Genomic DNA, 19,159 nt, shown 5'->3' on the forward strand with positions numbered 1-19,159 from the left:
ACAGACAAGTCACAAACTGACATGTTCACCATTAAAGTGTAATATGCCTCATGAAATTTTCATGAATAAACGTGGGAATCCTGTATTATTCGACAAATAAATTTGTTTTTTCATTGTACAAATACCGCGAAGCTCGTTATCCAACTGGTGGCGCTTGAGGGCGCTCTTTAATTTACATTGACAACGGAAACTTTCAGAATTGCCGGACGATATACAGTCATGACAGTTTTAGAATTGCCAGACGATAGTTCTTTTCTGTGTGACTGGTAAGATTTTACATCACATTTTTCTCTCTAGTTCACGCTTCATAAAAGTCTGATATCTTACACACAGTGTGAAAACACTCTCATTAGCAATACGAAGAAGTTTGGATGTAGATCAGACTCGGATCGATCACTGGCTCAAGACTTGAGTCAAGTGTTGGAGCAATACTGAAAATTTGTCCAGTGGGAAATGGGTAAATGCTTGAGCTTGATAGGCGTAGGCGTAGGAACTGCCAGACAATGTTCTACAACAAGATTCACTGGGGATTAGTCGCTGTTGACATAAACAGAAAACTCTTAAGCTTACAAAAATCCATTCTCCTCTTGGGAATTATTACCGGATGCTTTTCTTTCCCTGCACTCCTACAAAGCATCCTGAATCATTTGTAGAGGCTTGAAACCCTTCGATCTAACAGGTCTCCAGTGTTAAATCTGTAGGTTTTGGTTTTACACTCCATTTACACTCCATCCACCCATGAACTGTGTATCCACCAATGTGTGTGAGTCTTCAAATATATGAAGTTGGTAGGCCTACATCAATTAGAAGAAGAAGTAGATTTTAGACAGTGTGTATGCTTAGCCCACATGTACGTAGAAAACTCTACTACTTGTACTATACTAGTAGGCCCGAGGCCTACTCTGTGTGACTTAAAGACAGTAGTTTATGCGGGATCCTAATACCGTGTCCTTTTGGATCCAGTTTTTGTGGTGTTGAATCAGGTAAAGTAAACTCCTTTTTTCAATCCTAAATTTTCCCATGAGAGCACCCCTGGTGTACCTACAGCTCTTAAAAATGGTGTAAGAGAGGTTTTCAGACCATGAGACCAGACCAAGTATCTTTTGAAAAATATGACATTTTTGTCACCAATTGTCTTTCTTTCCCACCCGACGATGATCGCACCTTTTATGCTGTTTGTGTTTATCACATTGTGCCTACATGTGTACGTACATGTACATGTAGGTCCAGCCAATGGACAAGCTTGCTCTTCATGTCAGTTTGACCATTTTCGGAGGGGGCAGGTGGATTCTAATATCTTGCAATCTGTCACAGCTACACAGTGCCACACATACCTCGCATCCTGATGATATCAGCTCAGGTTGTGCAATGAAAACAAGATGCCACCGTATGACTCTATGAAGAGGTCGATGCTCATGATATTTATGTTATATGTATTCAAAATGGCATATTTATGGCTTTAAAAAAAAATTCTGTTTGGAGTGAAATTGAATGCATTTTGGTCCTTGGAAGACTGAAAAATTCATCTGCTTTAATTTCTTGCTCAGAACAAAAAAGTCGGGGATGATTCAGTGGCCCATCCCCCCACCTCAAAAAGTGGGGGGGGGGGCATGTATCCCTGTGGGATTTACACACATGGGTTCATACATGTATGTCATATACTCCATCTTTCCTTGCTCAATAAATATCGTAGTTTTAGGGGTGAGCCTAATGCATTTACAGCATCTACATGTATACTTGGGGTGGTCCCAACTATAATTGGGACTGGCCCTAGTATAATTGGGGCCATAGTTGGGACGTAACAATGCCAGTGTTACCCCTAGGCTATAGTTCGAGGGGCATGCTAATTTTGCACTGTATAGTGGAAAACAACATTTAGGCCAACAATAACACTACTCTTACAACTTTTTGACAGTAACACACTTGACTGAGAAGAGAGATTTACAATGATTCGACGAGACAGTCCCTCACGGGCCGTGGCCCTGGACCTGATGCTAAGGACTTTCATGAATTCCTCTGACTTCAACAACATGCAGAGCAAGAACTGGGAGGCTATTGCCAAGCTCATACCTGGTACAACGCCACAAGAGGTACAGGATGTAGTCTTGGCAAGCCAAACCACGTTGACCTTTCCCCTACATGCCTCCCTCAGTCACTCACCACCAGGCCTCCTCCGAGCACCGTCACGGCTTCTTTCAAGTACTGTACCTCCAAGTTGCTCCCCGTGTCCCCTCCAAGTCCCTCTCTCCCAAGATTGCCTCTTAAAGTCGCCTCCAAGCCTTCCACCATTCTTCCCTTCAAGCGCTCATTAATGTTCAACTTGCCATGAAGCTTTTTCCCCTGTGTAACCTCCCGCTTACATGCACATGTACATAGTCCCACACTAAAGATGACCCACCAGTTTTTTCCTTCTTTGGAATTTTTGCCTCCCCACTACTTCGTAGATCACCGACAATCTGCAAGGCAGGATGCATGTGGTGGCCCAATCAAGGCGGTTTCCTTGGGACTACCCCAATCAGGTTGTCCAGTATTCTCTATTGGGTTAATTGTGTGTGAATATGTAGCCTAAATATATCCGTACTGGGGAAGAATATTACACATGTATATATCCTGATCAGTGTAGGATCATTATTCCTTTGGGTAGTTCTGTATGCTAGAGGCTTATTCCTTTGAATCTCTCCTGGTTAAGAAAATTTGTTTCAAAACTACAATTTTTAAAATAAAATTCAAAGTATTTCTGAAATATGATTTCAGTGTGCCAAAAGGTTCCAGGAGCTGCAGTCAGCCGCAGGGGACCTGTCTCCAGTTGGAGACTTCACGGGCCTGGCTGCCCGGGGCAAGCCTGCCCCTAGAGGGCGCCCCGGCAGTGCAACATCGAAATATCAGCGGCCCCTTGCCACAAGCACCAGCGAAGAGAAGCGTGGTGACCAGAGACAGGGCGGCAAGGAGGTACAAAAGGGTGAGTAGAGCCGTGCCTAATTATTTGGCTACGGCTTGACATTAAATACGGCTGTAAGATAGCAGCCAGAGCCTTTTACCTTAGAGTCATGTGCAGTATCAAGCCACAGCCTAGTAATTCAGACATGGGCTTGGTTTTATAGGCTGTAACCAGGAACTGGCATGTTCTTCATAAAATGGACCAAAATGCAACTCCAGATGTCATTTTTCAAAACTTCTAAAAGAGTTGACTTTGATCATGTAAAATAAAAATTAGCACCTTCAGATTTACAAAAATGATTCTTTGGGGATAATTAGGCATATTTTTTACATTTGTTGGGCATTTGGTTGGCTGTACGTACCAGTGCAAATCAAATGGAGTTGAATTCATTTAAAGTTTATGTCAAAGTATTTGCACCAGAGAACTTGATTTCAGAACCTCTCTCAACAACGCAAAATAAGTTGAAAGATAGACACGGTCATCATTGTTCCAGATATCAGCCATGACTTCCCTCATTTCATCAGACACTGGGAATTAATTCACTGCTGCTCACTTCAGGAAAAATGAACCCCCAAAGTTGAACATTGTCTAATGGTCCATATTTGGAGGAGCATGCCAACTCTGTAGGATGCTATTTGTTATACTTGATTTAATTAAGAGTAATTTTGATCATGGTCTATTGCTGAACATGCTTTTGATTCATGAATACCCTGTGCCCAAAGCACTTTTATTAAAATGGTTATGATGCTCATATTCAGCCTGATCATAAAAGCTCTGACCCCAACCAATGCTGCCTCATTCAGTGCGAGTTAGTGTAACTGTGGTGCATGATATCTATGCTCAGACTTCTAGAAATTCGGGTCAGCACCCAGATTTGGATTTACAGCCCTTTGTTGCTTTTGATTTCTTGGTCACAAAAACATGTTACTAATTTGTTGGTCGCACTCAAAACATTTTGTGAAAAGATTCATACTATGTCATCCTGTCTGTAAATATGTACAGCCACTAAGGATTATAAATTCATTTTTCATTTTCTTTTTTTTTTAAAGAACTTGCCTCCAATAATTCCAATCAGGATGCTGAGGAGTCCAATGATAAAAAGGTAGTAGTCAAACTTTGAGTTGTATTTCTCTTACAGATGTTTCAAGTTGCATTCCAACTGTAAACACACCTGTGCTGTTAATGGCTGAAATCATTAATTTGGCCACAGTGATCATTACGAAATCATCTAGCTACCTAACTGTTGAACAGTCACCAGTTAGCACATCTCCAAACCTGTAGTCACACCCGGCATTCCCATGCACAAGTCTGGAATTTTACTACATTTGTTGGTTCATGGATCCAGGCATGAAGTCATGAATTGCCTGGTACTCAAACTAAAGTAGACTCACTTCTGTTTTTGCAGACATAGCTGAAAGTTTTATTCAACACTGGTATTTCCTTACGGATTTGCTTTATTCATTTTGTCATCATTTGACAGAGACAACAAGAATCGCACAAAAGGAAAGTGGGGCCAGATTCCTATGGGTAACTTTGCTGAATAATTTTTTTTACTTTGATATCAAGCCTTCAGCCTTGTTTAGATATCCTTTGACAATTGTTATACTTGTCATTGGCACAAGAGCATTACATATGCTCGAAGGTTAAAGTAGACACCATACCTCAGTCCTACGTATTGGCATCCAAAGATAATAGTTTATTGAAAGGTTTATGAAGTTCATAACAGAAAGTGGTGTGAGAATCAAGTTAGTTTCCATGTGTAATGCATTTGTAATTGCAAAGTCTTTGAATGTGACTGTTTTGTTCATTTTTGTCCCTGTAGACCCAACATGGTTATTCATGTCTGCGATGAGGCCAAAAATGGTATGTAATATGTAGGCCGTTGAAAAAAAATTGTTTTGATACATGTATCTCAAGATTACCGAGACAACTGATCAGTGTAATTTTCTACCAGCCACAATGTGAGTCCTGAATTTATGGCTTGTGCAAGGCATATGCCCTAGAACGCATACATGTATGGCACAGGCAGAATGAAAAGAGGAACTAGTAGGTCATGATCTGAGAAGCTTTTGTCAGAGGAATTAGTGGTTCTAAATTGAACAACGGGTAAGATAATTTAACCTCCGAGGTGTTGATGTGTAGTGAGACAGTTACTTTACATTGGGCTAGATTTTTTTTTCAAGTGGTGATTAAAAGGGACAGTACGGTGTGCTTCAAGTTAACTTCTGAGGACATATTTTATTTTACCACTTTTGAGGACGTATGCAGAGTGAACAAAATAGTTGTCCTTTCCTCAGAGGTCACTCCTTTGTTCGGTTCTGTCCTCAGTGGTAAGTTCCTGTACTTAGTCTGTTGGAAAGTGTTATGTTTAGGAACAATAGAAAATAATTGTCTTGTCTCCAGTGTTATACACCATCGTCAAACATGATGTCTTTTTCTAATAATTGATAGATATTTGAACTTTTTAAAGTTTCCCTTATGACTCGACACAAGGATCTCATTCACTTGCCGAGTAGAGTAATCCTGTGTTTTCTTCTCTGAATCACAGTCAAGAAGGATTTCACCTGCCCTAGGGACCTGCTGGTCACTGAGATGCGATATTTTGCCGAGTACCTCTCCAGTGACACCCAGCGATGGGAGGAGGTGGACATATCCGTCCACTGTGACGTCCAGATCTTTGACTGGTTGATGTGTTACGTCAAACGCAACTGCCCCGGATCACAGACGAGACAGACTCCTAATCTTGGTGAGTTGTCATCCAAAACGGGCTGATTACAATCAGATTTTATTATTTATTGCATTGTGCCAATCACTTATATAGTTTGAAAAGAACTGACATCTTAGTGCTGCGTGTGATTAATAGCAAATGTGAATTTTTGTCTCGTTTCTTTATTCTCAGAGGCCAGCAACGTAATCTCCATCCTGATATCTTCAGACTTCTTGAAAATGGATTCTTTGGTAAGTTTTTCCTTCAAATTGTGTTTATATTCTTACTGTTGAAGGTATTCTAATTGTATTTAAATCACGAAGAATAAAGGCATACTGTCGGCGTACAGTCAGCGTTGTTTCTTAATCAGTGTTAAAATTGTACAAAACTGACCATTTTTTACTGCTCCATTTAGGTGAACGAGTGCATAGATTTCTGCCACAAGAACATGTCTGCCATCGTTGCAACGCCATGCAACATGAATTGCATCAATGATAAACTTTGCACAAGGCAAGTCAATTTCCCATATAACCTGTACTATCATTTAGGATTCCTTTGCAGCCGTTGTCTGGAAACAGGATTTTCAATTTGGGACTTTCTGGTCTTCTGAAACCCAGTGTGTGGTTGGTCAACTTTGAATGCCAATTTTTGTTTGTAATTGCTCCTTTCACAGAATTGCTGATCTCTTTTCTGACCTTGAAGTTGATGAAGTCAAAGATAGAAAGGATAAATTCAAAAGGTATAATATTTTACGTAAATAAACATGAAAATTCCACGCACATTGAAACACAGTTGATAAGGCTGTTTTTCTGGAGCTAGACTGAAGCTCACTTTCAACAATCATCAATGCAAATCCATATATGCCAATGCAAATTAAACTCAATCAAATTTTTTTTTGACAGTAACTGTACTTGAATTTTTTTTATTTCATTACAGGTAGTTGCACTTTCTGGGTATTTCTTTCCCAGCACATTGTAACCTTTGGGAAAACTGTTCCTTAACCCTAACCCCCCAAGGGTTGCTGGCCCTAACCTTCCCCATTCACACAAAGTTAAACACCCATATAGGACTTTGTGCACAGAGGCTGTTGGACTTTGTTTTTCTGAGGTATGCTAAACCCAATGCAAAAGCCTACCAAACCTATCCCCTCGGAAATAAACACTTTACTACTGTTAAATTCCAATATGTTGGCTTATACAAGTACTTCTTTTTGTGTAGTTCATTTGTAAAGTCTTTGTCGTCATTCTTTGGAGGTTTGCAACTGGCCAAGTTCCGTTATCTTTTCCTTTTTTCCAGCAAATTGTTCAGCAAGAAAATAGAGGCAATGTTTGAAGGCACTAAGCCAGCCACAACTTTGTACAGGTAAGGCGACAGTGGTTTGGACTGGTCATCACTGGCTAAGAAACTCAAGCAGCCTTAATGTTTTTTTGGTCATAAAAGTCACTGACAAATAATATTTGACACAATGTTTTACTCACACTGGACTAAACCAAAACCAATTCCTTTAAACTGCCAAATTATCCGTTTTTAAACAGCGCAGAAGCTATGCAGGAGACCATGAACAAAACTCAATTTGGCCAACGGCAGTAGAAAGATCTTTGCTGTTGTCCTCTACTCATTTTCCTGTTGTTTCCTATCTGCAGGTGCCTCTACTGCAGGCGTCTTCTGACAGAGGAGCTCCGGTCCAAACTGAAATGTATTTCGACCAGGTGAGAACAGGAACCCAAAATGGAACAGTTTGAAGTTCCATCGCAAGCTTAAGGGTATCAACCAAAGCTGTAGCTTAACGTTGTTACCACATTGTCAGATTGGTCATTGAAAGGCTCGCTTGTCTGTAAAGATCAGATGGAAGTCACAGGCAATTTGTCATTACTTTTTTTTTTTGTGGATAGAAAAATTCTAAAATGTGGTTGCAGTGTCTAAGCACCTGCTCATTTCAATCCTTCCACCCCGTCCACACAAATTGTTTTAAAAGGAAAAGTTCAAGAAGTTATTAAATCAAGATGTACTTGCATATCGTTCTCTTGAAAGGATGAGCATCGACAGGCAGGGCAATGTGGTTTATCACCACCAGAGGTGAGTTGAACCCTGACAAAATCCCTTCTGTTTTTTAAACTTCATTGGTTGATGGTACCTCAGTGCAAACTTATTCCTGTTCCGGCAGAAGTTTGAATATTTTCTTACTGAAAAAATGAAGTGAACAAGCTGGCTATGATACAGATAGTCCTAGAAGCTCTTTAGGGATAAAATAGCGAATTGTGATGCATTTTAAAATTCTACAAATTCTACTCGGCAAATTACAGTATTGGTATCCGTGCTCGTGAGCAGTGTTGTTGTCAAGATCTCTTAAGACCTTCACAAGACCATCACAAGACCTCCAGTCTGAATTTAAGTCACATTTAAGTCAGAATTTAAGTGAATTTAAGCTATGCAAATGAACTATACTAAAAGCATTCCTTTGTCATTGTTCACCCTGCTACTTGTGACTGGCCTTGTGAATGGTCTTGTGGTGGTCTTGACTACGGGACTGCTCATCAGGATTATAACGCATTTCTCTGGGGATTCTATGCTGTCACTGCTGCTATTTGAGACTCGGGGGTTAATTATGCCAAAAAGAATCTCTGCCCACAAGTATTTTGTCTGAGTGTTTATAAGTTAGATGTTTTAACTCTCGGCGCTTCGTCCATCTCTGTGTTCTGCAGGGACCCTGCCTGGGATGTCAACGACTACATCCTGGCTCTCCGCTCTGAGCTCAAGTCTTGGCGGGAGGTATACTGGCGCCTCTGGGCCACCGTCACCCACCTGCCCTGCTCCCGCTGCAAGCAGGTGTTCCCCTGCAGCGAGCTGGGCCACTGCCGATTCCACCCCGAGCCGCCAAAGTTTGATAACTCGGGCTCCTCATTGTCGTCCTCCACTGGGACATACGGATGCTGTCAGCAGAAGACATTGAGATTTGACCCACTGAATCAGAACACTGTAAGTGTTGACAATGTGGTTCAACCACAATTTTTTAACAATCAAGGTCATGTGTGACCCAACCTAGCTGGATGAGTGACAGAACTGGTTTTGATCCAAATACCTTTTGAAGAACCTTGCACTAACCAACCCTCTTTTTTCATTCATATAATGCCCATATTTTTATCAGAACGTCAGACTGAGCGATTCTTCAAAACAGAGCTCTGTCGGCTGCTTCTAAAGCAAACAGAACACAATTACTCAAAAAGGGCCTTCAGACCCATTTGTGTTGGGATCCTGTCATACATGACAGTATATGGCCTCTCTTCATTGAGAATTCATTTTAATCAAAACTAATGTTGTTGCTACCTCACATTTGCGAGTAACGTTTTCCTCAGTTTATCAGGCAAAAATTGTTCAAGTGCCGTTTGAAAAATGGTAACATTCACTTCTAGACACTATACTTGGATTTTGCAGGGGTCAGTTAAAGCCATGTGTTGCCATGGTAACAGACTGATACCTTTGCAACCTCCTTTTTTGGGGTGTAAAGTGGCACAACGTCTCACTGCACTGTAAAAAGTAATCATACAGGAAATATGAAGACATCAGCCTTGCTATCTCTTCATGTTGGTTGTTTTCCAACATTGCTGCCTTCACAACAGTACCCAGCATGATCATTTTCTTGCTGCCTTCACAACAGTACCCAGCATGATCATTTTCTTGCTGCCTTCACAACAGTACCCAGCATGATCATTTTCTTGCTGCCTTCACAACAGTACCCAGCATGATCATTTTCTTGCTGCCTTCACAACAGTACCCAGCATGATCATTTTCTTGCTGCCTTCACAACAGTACCCAGCATGATCATTTTCTTGCTGCCTTCACAACAGTACCCAGCATGATCATTTTCTTGCTGCCTTCACAACAGTACCCAGCATGATCATTTTCTTGCTGCCTTCACAACAGTACCCAGCATGATCATTTTCTTGCTGCCTTCACAACAGTACCCAGCATGATCATTTTCTTGCTGCCTTCACAACAGTACCCAGCACGATCATTTTCTTGCTGCCTTCACAACAGTACCCAGCATGATCATTTTCTTGCTGCCTTCACAACAGTACCCAGCACGATCATTTTCTTGCTGCCTTCACAACAGTACCCAGCACGATCATTTTCTTGCTGCCTTCACAACAGTACCCAGCATGATCATTTTCTTGCTGCCTTCACAACAGTACCCAGCATGATTATTTTCTTGCTGCCTTCACAACAGTACCCGGCACGATCATTTTCTGTGGAAAACAAAATTTGAAACATGAACACAGCCTTGTTTTGTAGAGTTCCCTTGTCACTTTTCCCCCCACTCCCGTCGTGTCCAATCCCAGGGTTGTCAAGTCAGAGACCACATTGTGATGATCCCTTCTAAGGATGAGTCATCGAAGGCTGATGGACTATCCCATCATCAAGGCAAGGCAGGAAGGGATGATGCACAGAGCTTAGACATCCTTCTGGAACGTAAGGAGTTCATGTGCATCCCACCCAAGTCGCCAGAGCAGGAAAGGTAATGTGTTGATATTGGAGGCATTTCAATTTCACCATCTGCTTTGGCACGTTTAAAGATGTTTTTTACATCATTGTGGATGTCGGATTTATTCTATCGTGCAGACACCAAATATAAACTATTGATGTGGTCGAGACCTCCAGCTCTGATACTAAGACAAAGATTGAGATATCCCCCTCCGAGACCATGAGTTGACTGCCGAAGTTAGAGACTTAGACCCACATCAGCAAATTAAGTCTCAAGACCTTCATCACCGGCATAAAAAAATCTTGCTCAAGGGCCCTAGAGTTGATCACTGTCAGGATTTATAACCACATTGAAAAACATCTTTAAAAAAATGTTAAGACTGAAATGGCACATAGCTTTAATTGAAGCTCCTGATTGGCCGTGTTTATGCATAAAGGCAACAAGGTGACACAATCTTCAGTACATATACATGTACATCAGTATGGATTTCAGTGTCCATGTTGTGTTTGTAGATGGCATGAGGTCAACATCTTCAGGAGTGAGGAGGCCTTATGTGGCTTGGCCGAAGAAGGCATTGGGGTTAAAGGTCAACTGCAGCACATCTTCCCCGATGACCACCTACCTCTGAACAACCAGGTCTGTCTACAATGTGAATGATGTTTCCCATTCACATGGCTGCCTTACAATTTATAAGTCCTTACAGATATTTTAGATGGTGAAATTAGAAACAAAGGGCGTATGGCCATCATCAGCCCGTCGGGTCTGTTGTGTATGACGGTCAGGAGGTGTTGTGGAGAGTATTCTGCACTTCTTGTATGAAGACAAAGAAGGGATATGATTGAAAAAGCCTAGTGTCTGACTTTAAGTTGACCCATCGTATTCCAGGTGAATTTGGGAGTTGACAGAGTTCGTGAAGGCTAGTTCAACACTTTATTCCAACTTGACAGCAGAGTGAATTTTTCAGGGTAACAGTGAACTATTGATGAAGCCAAGTGTGGACATCGTTGAATTTTTGTTCGTTTTCACTTGTAAAGCATGATCTGAACACAGCAGTGACGTATTCAAATATCCTTTGCCTTCCCATTCACATTTAACAAACTTATGTAACACCTGTTCAACTTCAATGTTTGTAAAATTACTAAATCTTGAAACTTGAATCGTCAAGAACTTCTCAGTCATGCCTCAGATCGGTCATTGAATATGTTTTATCAATCCCAAGAACTATTTCCAAACATACCTACAGAAGATTGAGTCCACTATTTTTGTTCCTCCGACAGCTTGACGACAGGGGTCGTGACCTCGTGGCCTCATCGTCTGATTTTGATTCCAGCGACGATGAAGTTGGTGACGAAGAAATACATAGAGGTTTGCTCCACAAATTCCTTCTCAAAAAGAGTTAAGCAGATGCCGATAGATTGATATAACATTGCCTTTGTGGTGGACTTGAATATGACAAATGTTTGTTGTGCCCAGTTTGCTAGCTGTAAGTTTCTCTCTCTCTCAGTTTCTAAACACCGACAAAAGCATCTGGTTCGTAAGATGTCGAGTAAGTCCTCAATGGGCAGGGAAAAACACAACTCTTTAATGTCGGTGGACAGCGCTGCATCCAACATAAGGTAGGCGTTTGCCGTCTGTAAACATCCATAACAATCAAATGCAGGATCATATCATTAAGCTTGTGAATTCTCATGAAGTCTTTGCCATTTATCACTCTTTGATAGAAACAAGCGCTGTGCATGCAATGTTGCTTTGCTAAACTGGGTACATATTTAGATTTATAACAGGGTTCGCACGCCTCCTGGAAAACCTGGAAAATCCTGGAATTTTATACCCATTCTGGAAAGTCCTGGAAAAGCTTAATTTTTAAAAGTAGTCCGGAAATTCCTGTAAAATCAATAGTAATTTTAAAATGCGACAAAAATTATCCAATAAAATGTGACCGAAAATTTACTGTGATCGATCCGTCCCCGCGTACACTGTCACTATTGCGCAGCAAATTACAGTTGTTCATTATTCACCATGCATGGTCTACACACTCGAAAACACACCCGCGCTCCACACAGCGCTGTGAGCAAAATCAATTATGGATGGTGCCCACAAAGTGATTCTTTCTATTTTGCATGCGCGGGGCACCAAGAATATCATTACTCAACTTTCTTGTAGTCAAATTTTACCTTAGTTTTTTGTAGCTTCATGGAGAACTATCTGTTGTGGATATAATTATAAAATCATGCTCTATTAAATTTATGTCTTTTATTTAATATGCAATTAAATATTTCCAGTCATTATAAACCAATAAAGTTCAGTATAAAAGAAAAACTGTGACTGCGACGAACTTTTTTCCTTAACGTTGAATGGACTAGGAGATGTTTATTTTTTATGATCGCCAGCTGTGTGTAGGCCTACCTCGTGGTCCGGTTGTCACTGTTAGAAAACTTGTCACGTCTTCGTTGCTGTGCTGCTCAATTTCTGTACATTGTTATAACTTTACAATCTTCTATTGTATTGTATTGATATATTGTACATGTATTGCTTGTCCAACCTGAATTAAATCCTGGAAAAATAAAACTTTTGACCTGGAAAATCTTGGAAAAGTCACAGAGTTTTTTTTTTCACAACGGTGTACGAACCCTGTTATAAGCAACTGCGTAATTGTATTGTTTTTAAATTTTCCTTGGTTCGGGGAACCAATTAAAAGTTGTGTGTTGTATTTTAGTTACAGGACAAAGTGGGATCCACATCGATCGCTGCGCTTTAATCAAGATAACCAGAGAGAGGAAGGTAGGACATTAAGAAGTAGAAGTGAAATGGGAAGACGGATTAGAACTCCAGGTAAACGTGCTTGGATTTGTAGAGAAGCTGTGCATTGTCCGGATATTATGCATGGAGCCCATACACAGGTGTGTGTGTGTGTTGGTTTTCACCGGTTAAGGGAACAATTTATTTTGTCAGGCAAATTAGGACCGAGTTGTTGGGATATTTCTCTGCCCCAATGTTTTTGTTCTCCACAGAATAGGTAAAATATGTTTGTCCCCACAACTACGAAACAAGTTTGTGTGTCTGTGCAATATAGCTGAAATTTGGCATACAGATGAGGGTCTAAAATATGCTGTTCACAACCTTGAGGCAGCAAGAAATAAATCTTTACTTGAGGCCAACTTGATCAAGTATTCACGCTAATGAGCATCAGACATGCATGTGTTGTGCACATTTTGGTCTTGAATAAAGATGGTAGTGTGTGATGGAGTTAAACCTATTTCTGACAGGCGTTATAGAATTGCGCTGAACCAGGTAAATATAAGAGTGACTTGGGTTGACTCGATTAAACTTTGCTTACAGATAGACAAACATAAAACAAACATTTGCATTATGTTTGGCCCATGAAAAAAGTGATGTTTGAAGCCAAGTCATTCTGGTGTCATTACAAGCACCTGCAAGTGTCCATCTTTTGCCTGCTAGTATGCCTGGTCGGTCCAAACTGTTTCAGATGTCAAACATTGGCCGTACTTTATTCAAAATTTGACTTAATTTTGTTTGGTTTAATCCGGAACGCTTGTCTGAAATGGGCATTGCATGCTTTCAAGATATTTAGTGCAAGCCAGACCTTAATACCACGGGGTATCACACTGCTGTGTTTTGCCACAGGGTCAACTGATCAGCATTAAGGATTCATGTTTGCTCAAAGAAGCTGCACTGCTGTGAGTGTTGTATCAGAAATATAAAGGTCAAATTAACGGTGCATTTTATGTTGTTGCATTTTGATGTTGGTTACCCACAGATCAGAAGCGCAATCAGCTAATGGTGAGTCACCTAGCCAAGTTGAGGACGGGTACCGGGGAGAGACAAGACAAGACAAAGGTCAAGGAGGTATGTTGAGTCTAAAGTGCATGACACGCATCTTGTAGCTCAGTATCTGTCTAGATTGATTTATGTTGACAATAATTGTCTTTATTAATTTAACCAGGAACAATTGTGTTATTACTCTGGCTCACTTGCATAAGTGTTTTTTCCAGATTGCAAGGTGCAAGAGATGTCAGTTAATTAATGTTTTTTAAGGCTTTGTAAACCAGAGGACTATTTGCATCCCAGAGTTTTGCATAGATTGCAATTTTGACTGCACTTTTTAATGTTTCTTTCGTAGAATGTGACAAGTGATGAAAGTAACTCTTCATCAGACAGCAGTGAACATGTACACAAATATAACATGTACATTTTAACTTGGTGTACACTGCTCAGTGCATGTTTGTCTTGTTTTGAACTTCTCTGTCTTGTAGTATGCTGGAGGTTTGTTCAGTCGTCTTGAGGCCCAGTTCAGAGCCTCCTCACAGATCTCCAAGCCCCCAGCCATGCAGGTGACTTTACAAAGGTAAGGCATTGGAAGACGGCATACAAGAAATTTCAGAAAAATGAATTTTGAATAATAATTGTCGTACAACAGCGGATACATGTTGGAAAGAGCATCGGAAATAAATCATTGTTGTGAAAAAAGGACAAGTTCACAATTACTGATAGATATTTTTGTTGTGTAATTTTTCTCAATGTCTGTCAAAACTTTTTCAAGATCCATTTTTTTTCACACCATGCTCCTTTCACTTCTATTTCTCACTAAAATTAATCTAGTTTTGGATGGTCGAAGTCCAAAGCACCGAGCGTTGTTCACGGTTCAAACTTGCTAAACCACTACATGAGGAATGCCCGCAAAAACTTCTCGACAACGACAATAGTTGTGGGGTATTGCTGTTGAGTACCCTGTGATAATCAACAGTGAATGGGCTTGTGTTTGTTAAGATTCAAACCCGTGTCTTGCTCGCTGGCAAAATATCTGAAATCACCTGTTGATTTACGTTGTTACGGTTGCCTGATTGACTTAAGTCCACCCGCAGAAAAAAGGCCCAACAGAGTGATACTTTGGCTTTGCTAAGGTTAAAAAATAGTTATTCATGTAACTTGTTGCGAAATGGTGGAAAAAGTAACCGTTACAATTTGACAGACAGACAACTCTCAGTACAATGCTTGACAGTTCAAGATGTGGTCAGTCTGTCGTAAAAGTCCCATCATTTTAGTTCTTCTGCCCACTTTTATTGCAGAGCTAAAACAAGGGCCAATCAGCTACGGACAACTTGAAAAAAAAAAGATCTACAAAATACAGCAAAGTTGATGGACTACGCAAGTCGGTGAAAGAAGTAGTTTCGGTCGGTAGTAGATGATTGCTCCCATCTGGAGACTTAGAAAATGTTACATGCTGTAATATTATGTGAATGCACACTTTACGAGCTTTGAAAATGTGATATATGTATGTGCACGGGTTTTCCAACTTTCTTAGCCACCGCACCTTTTAACCTAAAAATTTCCAGTTTTTTAAAAATCCATTTCAAGACAGAACTTAATTCAGGAACCGGTGTGAAAGAAACAATTGAATGGGTGAACCCTGCATTTTATTGAATTTTTATAAAACAACAGATGTCAAAGGGCTTGCATCACCTGCCAATGTGGAAGAGAAAGGCCCCAAAATCTTACATAAGTAAAGTTTAACAATTGTTCTGATGAGGTTAATAAATCCATTGATTACATTCTTGGCATACTTTCAGAGGTTGACCTGCAGCCAGCTTTGACAAATACATGTATTCTGAAGCCCGTTTATGTTGAATTGTTCTTCAATTGGCAGAATATTTATGATGTAGTTTGAATTTTTTCTTCTTTAAAAGATTTATTGAAGTGTTACAAATAAATTAATATTAGGTATTAAAGAAGACATCGCCTGCTCCTGTTTCTTAGAAATTTAACCTTTGTCTTGCACCATTTAATGTAATATTTCCCCACGCTCAGGGGGCATAGAGACTGTTGCACCCCCACGATGAATTCCAGTCGGCAAATCCAAAATTGATACAGAAATTATATATGTTGGCCATCGGCATTTCCCCACTAAGTGAATTTTACACAACACGAGGTAGGCAAACAAGTTTCAACGGCAAATTGACTTTGGTACATCCCACCCCCAAAGAAAATGCCTTTGCTACACCCCTACCTAAATGGGACATTTTTCAAGATGGAATAGATCAGAAACAGTCCAAGAGGCCAGCTTGGCATTTATTGTTCACCACTGTTAGGCAACCCCAGCCGTAAGCAAGCCTGATCACTTCAATTTTCAACTTTGCTACCATGGTGGCCAAGATAACGGAAACACTGCGCTTCTTGATTAATTCAGGCAGTAATCACTGAGGGCTTTGGAGGATTTAAAAAAGAGCCACATCCACTGAAAATCGTGAAGTCAAACACTTCCAGAAAAGAAAAGCAGTTCAAACAGGGGCTCCAGGACTGTTTCTCTAAATCTCTTGCTTGGTCTCAACTTTGGCAACAGCTTCCACAGATCCCTGACACCAGAGTGAATGGCTCTACAGGAGGCTTTGCGCTTGTATTGGAAACACAGCCTGGTACTTCTCCAGCAAAGGGTCATGGGTTCAAACCCATCATAGGTGGTGACATGCTGTTACCTTTGGCAAGTTACTCTTACCATATGTGCCGTTCTCAACCCCAGAGTAAATGGGTGCCTGTGAAGGCAGAGATACCAGCAGTATTAAAATGACATTAACTATGAGTCTTACAAATGGTACAAGATATGACTGGACAAAAGTATTCAACTGAAGCAATACACTCTCGTCTTTCCCTGTGCTCTGAGAAAATGACTGCAATGGGCTACAGTGCCAGAGATGAAGTCAAAAGTGGAGTGAAAGTCAAGTTTAAGAAAGACCCTGGATGCTCAGTAGACCCTACCTGAGTAAGACCACTTCTTACAGGTATCTTCATGCTCTGTTGGTTTCAGAACTGATCAGCTATTGTTCGTGAGGACCAAATAAAATACACTCAAGGCCTTAACTCGACAATGTCGCTGGAGTTCAAGAACGGTTCCAGGGTACAGGTTGGACGGCATACTGATCATGTATTGAAATCTGCAAACTCTATGCCATAAAAAATCAAAGAGTATTTACAATGCAAACTCTGAAACTCTGATGACTTCTTAATCAGAATATTTACCCAGCAGCATCGTAAGTTAACTAGTCACACAGCAAGTCCACCATAAGTGAATTGTAAGTCGGGCAATATGTAGAACAAATGACTGATACTTGGAATACTTTTGTCCATGTCAATTTAAACAGCTTGCCCCTAGACTTGAAGATCTGTGATGAACCCAGGACAGACCAGACTGTACTATTGTTCAGAAAAATGGTCTGCCGTTCAATGTTATCTGCTGCAAGTCACAGGAACAGTTTACACATATGAAATTACAAACTACCAAATAGAAATATGCACACAAACGGCTGCAACAACCACATCACACCAAGTTAATACAATTTCATATAATTAAAGATATTTCATGTACAGACTGTCCAAATGTCATGATCTTGGAGTGAGCCTAAAATTAAAATGTGAAAGACAAAATGAATTCGTTGTATAATGAGCTACATATATTCAGTGCCCTGTCATACTCAGAGTTGTAGGCGAATCCAACACATGCCTATTCACACATCAAAATTCAGGAGTCCTTTCAAAAAACCAATAATAACTGAAAAATGATTGACAAATACATGTTTTTGTCACGGTGCACTTGAACAGCATGACTCGATTTGAGACGGAATGATTTGATTCGCGATGGACTTGTGATGGATTTGACTATAAAGACAGAGGTCATACTTTACATGGATATATAAAGCATAATAGAGGGAACTATTAAATGTAATGGGCCTGTTACTCGTATTTGAGATGATGTTCCACCTGTGGTCACATTTGTTCCTCAATGGTTTTTGTGTCACATTGGCTTTGAGTCATTTTAACACACATGTGATTTGCTCCCTAACAATTCAACCGTAAATACACAACAGGTGGGTGTAGAATACATACATTCAGAAACGTTCTTACACTGCGTCATCTTGTTCTCAGTTATATTTTCCTCAAATTCAGCGACTTCTGAGTCTTGAGAACTGAATGCTTCCAAAATAGCCACCAATGAAAACTTGTTTGGAGATGAACAGGTGTTTTCATTAGGCTAAAAAGTCTCTGGATTCTGGTCAGCGCGCGCGTCACTCTAGACCTGCGTGTCCGTAAAATAAAAAAGTTTATTTAATATGATATCCAAAAGCTGCCAACCTTAATTGATCGACTGGAATCCTGCTACTACGTAATTTTCATTTGTTTTTGATGGGGTACAATTGAGTACTATTTACAGTAAAGGAGTCCCTCTGGGCCCCCATACATTTAGTCAGGCACTCTTTTTCAAATAATGTCATTTCTGTATAATACATTTACATCTGGGAACCAGACAACCGAGGTGGTCTTATACATCTACAACCTGAAAATGCTTGTCAACAGTAAATAGTACGGGGCCAGTCTATTTCAGTGGTGGTAGCAGCGGTACGTACGCATGCAGTTGCAATGGACATCGCGCGTTACATGTACATCATTTCTAGGGAAAAAAAGGAGGGCAGAAATAAAACCTCTCGTCGCCACACCACTTTTGGAGCCAACCCCTGACCACAAACCAGAGACTTTTGGGGGGCCTTAGTAACCCTTTCACTGCCTATACACTCGCCTGTTTGATATCAGCATACGTATAGAAGATGTTGGAAAGAAGCATTTCTGTTTTTTATACTCAACTTCTTGTGTCACAGATGAGCAAAAATAAGGCACTTGTTAGTCTCTTGTTGCCTTTAATCAGATCTTAAGTCTGCTTCATCTCCATGAAGTAGAGGTTCTTGGCAGAGCCTGCCACAAATTTTGGGATGGCACCCCGCCGGTTGTTGTCCAAGCAGTAGACACCGCGGGGCAGGTCAACCAGTCTACCAGTGGTCTGGATTTTACACAGAAAGGGAACAGTGCAGATGAACATGTGAACAAATAATGGATTACATGGGATGAGACGCACTGGTACTCATTTAGGGGTATTCACATTATCACACAATTATCTTCTCATTACATGTACATCTGTCGAAAGTCCAGGGTGACGTCAGTAGCTATTTAGATAATGTGATGCTTGAATCAA

At 40.5% G+C, this 19,159-nt stretch overlaps 2 protein-coding genes across 6 annotated transcripts in view; one reads left to right on the forward strand and one right to left on the reverse strand.

Moving 5' to 3' along the window:
- Positions 1–178: 178 nt before the first annotated feature.
- kiaa1841 (KIAA1841) lies at positions 179–15,875 on the forward strand. 4 transcript variants are annotated; one of them, XM_087140834.1, is made up of 22 exons: positions 179–266; positions 1,916–2,090; positions 2,755–2,959; positions 3,988–4,040; positions 4,419–4,465; positions 4,761–4,801; positions 5,487–5,684; positions 5,838–5,896; positions 6,061–6,155; positions 6,319–6,384; positions 6,942–7,007; positions 7,289–7,354; positions 7,677–7,721; positions 8,348–8,621; positions 9,983–10,158; positions 10,638–10,761; positions 11,403–11,490; positions 11,630–11,741; positions 12,842–12,906; positions 13,904–13,992; positions 14,400–14,491; positions 15,213–15,875. In XM_087140834.1, exons 2-22 carry the CDS (start codon positions 1,947–1,949, stop codon positions 15,247–15,249), a joined length of 2,142 nt encoding a protein of 713 aa, XP_086996960.1. In that variant the 5' UTR covers positions 179–266; positions 1,916–1,946; the 3' UTR covers positions 15,250–15,875. The 4 variants fall into 4 exon arrangements, 3 of the variants coding, with proteins under 3 accessions (XP_086996960.1, XP_086996962.1, XP_086996961.1); XM_087140836.1 differs by having other exon boundaries at positions 12,848–12,906; XM_087140835.1 differs by having other exon boundaries at positions 185–266; positions 1,919–2,090.
- The window catches only part of LOC110976693 (guanine nucleotide-binding protein subunit beta-5b-like), a 15,352-nt gene continuing 11,731 nt past the window's right edge, over positions 15,539–19,159 (reverse strand). For both annotated transcript variants that reach the window (XM_022230186.2, XM_087140839.1), the window contains exon 8: positions 15,539–18,967. In XM_022230186.2, the coding sequence (XP_022085878.1) occupies positions 18,839–18,967 (129 nt within the window). In that variant the 3' untranslated portion in view covers positions 15,539–18,838. The remainder of the gene's footprint in view (positions 18,968–19,159) is intronic.

Source organism: Acanthaster planci, linkage group LG09 (genome assembly GCF_054643075.1).
Source record: "Acanthaster planci isolate LZ-2023a linkage group LG09, COTS_SCS, whole genome shotgun sequence".
NCBI classification, from domain to species: domain Eukaryota; kingdom Metazoa; phylum Echinodermata; class Asteroidea; order Valvatida; family Acanthasteridae; genus Acanthaster; species Acanthaster planci.

Coding starts and splice junctions, on each gene's coding strand:
- kiaa1841 (XM_087140834.1), top strand. CDS start 1,947: ATGATTCGACGAGACAGTCCCTCACGGGCCGTGGCCCTGGACCTGATG. Junction 11,491..11,629: donor TGACGAAGAAATACATAGAG/GTTTGCTCCACA, acceptor TCTCTCTCTCAG/TTTCTAAACACCGACAAAAG. Junction 11,742..12,841: donor AGCGCTGCATCCAACATAAG/GTAGGCGTTTGC, acceptor GTTGTATTTTAG/TTACAGGACAAAGTGGGATC.